This window comes from Penaeus chinensis, chromosome 12 (assembly GCF_019202785.1).
Source record: "Penaeus chinensis breed Huanghai No. 1 chromosome 12, ASM1920278v2, whole genome shotgun sequence".
Classification (NCBI taxonomy): Eukaryota; Metazoa; Arthropoda; class Malacostraca; order Decapoda; family Penaeidae; genus Penaeus; species Penaeus chinensis.
In genome coordinates this window covers 15,277,214-15,284,713 of record NC_061830.1, presented here as the reverse complement: position 1 = coordinate 15,284,713, position 7,500 = coordinate 15,277,214, and the positions used below count along the sequence as shown (strand labels likewise).

Genomic DNA, 7,500 nt, shown 5'->3' with positions numbered 1-7,500 from the left:
CATGAGGGTCTGTCACCCAGTTCGCCTGCGTCCGAATCCAGCATCATTCATCCGAGGTTAACCCAACGTCAGCGGATGGCAAGACTGTAGTGCCATGCTCTTTGTAATAAGAAGTTTATCTATTGTCTTTACATATAGATGGCTCTACAAGTGCTTAGTCACCAAGGAGTAAACTATTAGTCTAATCTATCTCATCTGTTTACCCTTTTCTTTCATTTTTAGAAAGCTTCACTTCCATTATTTTATTGTCTTTGATGTTATCAATATTTTAATAACAATTTAATAATTATAATATCAATAATAATGACAATAATGTCAGTATTAGTAGCACTAGAAAGAAAAACGCATTTTCCCGTCAATTCAAGGAACGGGGAAATAAGAATCGATCACTCGGGCCAACTGATAGACTCCTTGCTGCTGAGCACAAGTGGAGCCATCTGTGTGTAACAAATCTAAATCTAAAGTAAATAAACCTGCTGACATAAGGTTATAAGGAGGGGCATCCACTCAGGTAACAGCTGCCACCTGCCAGAACCCAAGTCTTTGTAAGGGAGTTTGTGATGCAAGCAATGTTTATTTATTTATATTTCTTTTTTTATATTCTATATATTTGTAACATTAATCAAGCAACGACTCCATCCCCACCATCTAAAAAAGTGAAGCAATAGGCACAATGGGTGTTACTTCTATCCTTAATTATACTGATGCCAATTTTTCTTAGCACTACACTTAATGACACAATAAGGATGAGAGAATGCTTCAAAATCCCTTATCCTTAAAGCACTAAGCAGAAGCATTCTCTCATTCTTACAACATTATCTTGTGATGCATATAATAGAACATCACTGAGGGAATTGGGAAGGAGATATATTACTGACACTATAATAAAATAATGTATGTTAATCACATCTCCAGCAATCATCCTACACGCTAACTGCTCATCTCACATTGTTGGGAGTGGACAAGAGGGGAAATGTTGCTAATAACCCCTTTCTTCTTTTAATTCTAATTTCTTAAACCTGTTTACTCATTCAATAGTGTTACTAATATTAAACGTTATTACTATTTTCATTACTTTATTCACCTATTTATTTAATTGTGTGTATGTGTGTATGTGTGTATGCGTTTATGCGTTTATGTGTGTGTGTGTGTGTGTGTGTGTGTGTGTGTGTGTGTGTGTGTGTGTGTGTGTGTGTGTGTGTGTGTGTGTGTGTGTGTGTGTGTGTGGACGCACATGCACACATGCACACATAAGCATGTATTATCCCAATCTTTCTCTATTTGTCTATCTAACTATCAATACATCTAATATCTATCTATCTGTCTATCTATCTATATACATATATATTCTCACCTTGCCTCTTTCCATGCTTCAGCATGTGCAACCTGTAGGTTTTCCTCATGTACATTTACACACTGGAGAGCATCTAGAGCATTGAATTTAATGCTGCCTCCCCCCTTATGAGAGATTTTTAGGGTGTTGTCTGCAAAGACCATATCTGGTAGGGAGGGAAGCTGTAAAATATGCTCATATCTGGAAAGAGATAACACAATACTATTATTTCTGTTCTATTGATTTAATAACCTATGGAATAAAAAGCCCAGCTCTGGCTCTGCTCCTTGACTTGACTTTGGAAAATACACATCTTTAAAAAATCAAAGCCAAGGGCTCTCAGATAAAATATTTGGTTACTATTGGACTAATTAGTATGATTAAAACTGGGACTTATTAAAAACATATTGACACCCACTTTTCTGGTCAATTTTTCTTTGTGTCAATACCGATATTCTTTCTTTCCCTAGTTTTTAATCCATACAGTATGTCATCTTTAAAATGATTTTTTTTTTCTCAATTCCTAGAGGGCTATTACATAAAACAAAACAATCAAGGGGTTGAGTTGACGGCTTTTAACTTTTTTATTTAACCAACTACAGCAATGATATTTCCTTTTATAAACGAGGCCTAACTTTGCTTCAAAGCCATTTGGGACATAATATTTTTTATCTATTGAGTTATGTCGATAATATTTGGTACTCAGAGTACTTTGCTCACCAGCCATTTACAACAGATTTTCCCAAATATGAAAAGTCCTTATTAGACAAGGTAGAACAATGATATTTAGTGGTTTTAGAGTATCATTGTCTATTTTTTGAATGCTAAGAAAAATTTTGCCCAGTAGTAAACAAATATTCATTTCTGAGAGCCCTTGAATTTGTTTGAAAAATTGTGTGCATTGTACAAAGGGCATAATTCAAGGCTTATATCTTAGTAAATAGGTATACCTGAGAATATCAAACTCATTATCCTAAATCTTTAACGTACTATCTATAAGCACGGTAAATGTCTGTTTTCTTGATGATCAAATAAGAAAAGTTATACAGGTCTAAACTTTGCTTTTTCTTTACACTTGCAACAGGCCATATCTCAAGAACCATTCAATTTTTTTTCAAAAATTTTTAGTTCTGCCTGTGAAAGATATTGGGCTACACAGACCAAATTTATTAAAATTTTGGTGTTCTGAGAAAGAATGACCCAACATAAAGTGCCTAATTATTTAATTTTACAAATTAAATTATTCTAGTAACATTGATATGAGATCTAAAATCATGTATTACTAGAATAAGTGCTGCCCAAATCCTATGTAGAAATTCTTAACATCTAATCAAAATGCAATTCTTGTATGGTCTTTCTTGAAATATCTTCTATCTCTTCTTACCGGCAAAGATTACATAGTTTTTCAGGCTCCTGGGATTCACCACATCCACCTTGGACCTCGCAATGAGACCCCATGATATGGCTTTTTGTCACATTTATTGTCCAGTCATCAAACAGAAATTCTGCTTCCCTTGGAGAGGGTAACTTTGGTTCTGCTGCACGCGACATTCTGCAAAAGATCTGTAGTTTAGATTAAAATGAAAATGAAAAACAAAGGGCTTTTGTAGGGAGGGAGGGGTGTCAGTTTTATTTTTGTTTGCTGGTAGGGAGGGAGAGGAAATAGTTTTAGTTTAGTCTGTTATAGGTCTATTGCTTTTTGTGTGGGATAATGTAAATTCTTATTTTATGCTTACCAAGGTAATTCACACTAAAAAAAAAAAAAGGCAGGAACATCAAGACATCCTCCTATAACTGGTTCAGACACAAGGATACAAAGACTGGGGGAATGGTGGTATGTTTGTTAGGGATACACAAGCTATACCTTAAGACAAGTCTTATTTCATATTCATTACATGAATTCACTTGTCAAAAGAGGTCCCATATGGTGCTGGTATAACTGACAGAGACAAAGGGGTACAAGGGGGTAGGGGAATAGAGGGTAATTTAGAGGTAATGGAACTGGAAGAAAATTGCCATACAACGATAATATCATGTCATTTTTGTCCACCTTCATATGGTCATATTGTTTATCATTATCTGCATCATTTGGGTAAATGTTAATAAAATGCCCATGCATGCTCCACTGGCCTAAATATTATATCCAACTGTTAACCAATAATTCATGTGCCACAAACACTTGCTTGTTGCTGGTTTCCCTTCATCTCTTTGGTATTCCAGGAAATACAACAAACCTACTCCTTATACATTTAAACATATTCTGGCAATAGAGCTTACAGATCTCTCTAGCAATTCATCATCAAATAAAGGACTGTAGTAAGCAGATCCTTTGCTTTTGACTGAGCACTTATAGTATTGAGGCTATTGTGTCAGCTTGATATTGCACTAATATTTCACTAATATTTCAAATAGCCTGTATAGAAAATAATGAGAAAAAAAGAATCTACTTAAGAAACAAACTGTGTGCATCTTTTAAACCTCTTTGATATGGGTGTCTTGCAGCCCACATGTGACCCAAAATCTGAGCAACAGGCTTAGGCTACTTTCACAGGTGCATGGCTTGTAGGCCCACAAGAAGAATCTTCTTTGCAATGTTAGTTTGTCTTTTCTGCATGGTGGGCAGGAATAGGATCCTGAGCATGGAGATACTGTCCGACCTGGAGCCGGTGCTATTCCAGCCATGGATCATGGATGGTATGCATACTGGTGGAAATAATGCAAGAGCCCCTTCCTATTTATTTACCAATTGAACATTTTCTAGAATAGGGCTTGGAGGCAAAGCCCCCAAGTAAGAAGTTTTCTGATTCACAAGGCAATGTTTGCAGATTTCCAGAATGATAAATGGTCAAAACAAACAAATGTGCCAGACATCAAAGGTCACACAGCATTATGACAAAGTATTGTGGGGAAAAGGATAAAAAAAAGTTAACGATAAGGATAAGTGGACAGAAGGAGGGATGAAGAAGAGCAGGAGAAAGAAAGGAGAAGAGGAGAAGGAGACCATGCAAAATCAGTTGAGGCAAGGGCTGAGGTTCAAGGTAGGGGTGATCCTCTACATTGGGCCTCAGTCTCCTCTTCCTAAGCCCCCCCACGGCAACAACGGGCAAGGGATTGGGGGGAACACCTTCTTAAATGCCCATCAAATCTAATCATTCTCCAAGATCTCTGTACATTCATGATTCATTCCTGTCATCCCGGCCCTCAGCCAAATTTTTTCATGACATGAGAGTGATATCACCTGGATCCAATGGGTTAACATTCAACATCTTTTGTATAGTGGAAGCTTTCCCTAGAGGGGAATATTTAAACTATTGGCACTAAGTATATACCCTGTCAATTATGGTTTTTGTTCTGTTGACTTTGTTCAAATATCAGTGGCTTCTAAAAAACATATATACAGTGATTGTCATTACTGACACTGTTATTATCATATTGTTATAAATAATACCAAGAGTAACAGAAATAAAATTTTCTTTGCAAAAACTTCAATGAATATAGTACATATATAATAAATAAGATAGGTATACTAGGTATAATCCTTAGTGACTATGCACTCGTGAAGTCATGTACTTGTAAAGAAAATTAATACACCAAATTCACAATGCCATGTATAGATGTGTCTCAGTACCTAAATTAAGAAGATAACTGAAGGGACTTTTTCTAACACCTATTTTAGCTGTATTCTATCTAAATTTATTTAAAACTTTTGATTTATGATAGATGGCCTACAATCTGAAGTAAATTAAGATAATAATATAGGGACATGCAATCATCATGGTCCCTGTGCATCAAGTCCAGCACAGGCTAAAAAAGCTCAACCACCTGCAGTTTGGCAAGAAGGTGCATGAGTGTCTTCTTGACATTTACCTCCATAGATATCATTACTTTCAGTGTAACATAGCTAACATAGTAATGCTAGTAAGATACAAGATATAAAATCCCATTGACAAACTTTGCAGTTAAATACATTTCAAGCTTTTGCACAAACAAAACTACATACTCTATATATACAGAACAGGATATAGAGGAAAATTATGGTAAAGGCCATAAGAATGCAAAAGGCAGCATTATCAGCCAGGCCACACAGCAGCACATGGATGCAGGCACTTTACACTGCATTGTAAATTTATGATATTGAAATACACATGAACTTATTGACAGGTAAATCTTTTAAATAATATTACCCTGGTAACTTGCAATACTTTAAGGCTATCTCTGTTTGGATATAAAGAAAATGATACAAAAATAAAGTTTTTAACAAACAAACAAATAACATATTAGCTGCAAAAAAAATATATATATACAGAAAGTAAAAGGAAGTCCATAATTGCTTTTTAGAGACACTCAGAGTTGCTTCTGTACTTGCTTTTACCTCCATGCCCTCAGCAATCTAACAAAATGGCAACAAGTACCTGTAATCTATATTCTGGCATAATAGAGCTTCTAGACTACCCACAAATAGTCAAAGCTCTTGTTGAGTACATATGGTAGAAGTCTGTGGCTTCAGTTAAGCACCAATGGCGCAAAGATCCCGCCAATCACTGGGTCTAGCCTCAAGCAGCTACACTTCCATATTCAAGAAATAACAAAGCTTTTCAAAAATTACCATAGGCAAAAGTGCAATTAACTCAATGGTCTATTTTTGGAAAAAGATTTAAACTTCCTTATTTATGGCTCTTTGCATCCCGAGTTCCCAGGAAGTTTTACCACCTACTCTCCCCCTCAGTGGTCCAGCCCCTACTATTCAATATAAATCATGAAGGCCCTATCAAAATAGCACTTTTTTCAATCTATTTTTGTGGTTCTATATCAACTTTCTATATGGAAATGGACTAACCATAATTATTTATATTGTATATAGAAACATTCTAGAATATCAACTAATGTTTACATTAACCTGTTCTATCTAATTTATCAATAAAAATCATTCTAGTTGTGCAGAACCTCCAATGCACAAGATCAAGACAGAAGTTAGTCGAATGGAAACAATCACAACTGTCTTCATATGGGAGGCATTCTGTTAGCATGCAATAATTGCAGAAAGCCTCAAATTCTGAAGGAAATGAAAAAAGGCCTTGACGGAGAGGGATGGCAATTCCACCAATGCTGCAGCCTCTGCTCTTGTGCTTTGGCAACAGTAAACAAACCTCCATCACTTGTAATTTTGCAAGATTTATCCATCCACCTGCAATATCTCACCAAGTAATCAACCAATCCAAGCCCTAATCGCTGAATATCCATGGTACAAGTTTGTTTCTCTGAAGCGCAAAGTATACTCGCCACTATGTTGCCTCACGCACCGTTAATATAACCTTTATTTATTTTCTACCACATATTCAAATATACTACTTCAAGGCATGCACTTATATGCACGTGAAATTATTGACCTTATGCTAAAATTAGTTCAAAAGGCGAATCTAGCACACCACTGCCATCTAATAACAAGTACCATATAATAAATACAAGTTATATGGTCAAAACTCTAATTTCCTTCAACAACATTACACTTCACAGAATGAATAAAACACTTAAAATACCCGTTAAAGTAAGAGACAACGTTTTCTCACAGAATAATACACCTTTGTTTTCATGAAATGTGAATTTGTATTGCTTGTAAACACACAGTCTTAAATCAGGACTCCGTAATCGAGAATTCTTTTGGTATAAAATTATAATTAGATATCTTATACCGAATAAAAAAAAAAGACAATATGATAAAAATAAACTAGACTGTAATAGTTACTCCTACAAATACGGAATTACTAATGCGAATCCATACTAGATAAATGCCTTTAACTCGGTAAGTAAACCGTATTTAGTGCAGATCAATTTCGTCTGCTTGTGTCACATCACGCGTTTTTACGTGAATACAAGTGCGAGAAACTAAGATACTAAGATTTTAAGATACTAAGATTCTAAGATACTAAGATTTAAAACGCTAAGATACTAAGATACTAAGATTTTAAGATACTAAGACATTAAGATCCCAAGATTTTAAGATACAAAGACCCCAAGATTTTAAGATACTAAGATATTAAGATTTTAAGATACGAAAATACAGAGTTAAAGATACTAAGATACTAAAATACCATGATTTTAAGATGCGAAGGTACTAATATACTAAGATTTTAAGATAGCCAAGATTTTAAGAAACTAAGATACTAAGC

The 7,500-nt window shown here is 35.2% G+C and overlaps 1 protein-coding gene across 5 annotated transcripts in view; it reads right to left on the bottom strand.

Annotated features, from left to right (window-relative positions):
* Positions 1-6,966, bottom strand: part of LOC125030912 (TIP41-like protein) — an 18,807-nt gene extending 11,841 nt beyond the window's left edge. The window contains exons 1-3 of one of the 5 annotated variants that reach the window (XM_047621267.1): positions 6,913-6,966; positions 2,718-2,885; positions 1,355-1,534 (exon numbers count right to left, since the gene is read on the bottom strand). In XM_047621267.1, the coding sequence (XP_047477223.1) occupies positions 1,355-1,534; positions 2,718-2,884 (347 nt within the window). In that variant the 5' untranslated portion in view covers position 2,885; positions 6,913-6,966. Of the gene's footprint in view, positions 1-1,354; positions 1,535-2,717; positions 2,886-3,811; positions 4,188-6,532; positions 6,558-6,870 lie in introns of those variants that run through there. The other 4 variants (XM_047621269.1, XM_047621268.1, XM_047621271.1 and 1 more) reach the window with 4 other exon arrangements.
* Between the last annotated feature and the right edge of the window lie 534 nt (positions 6,967-7,500).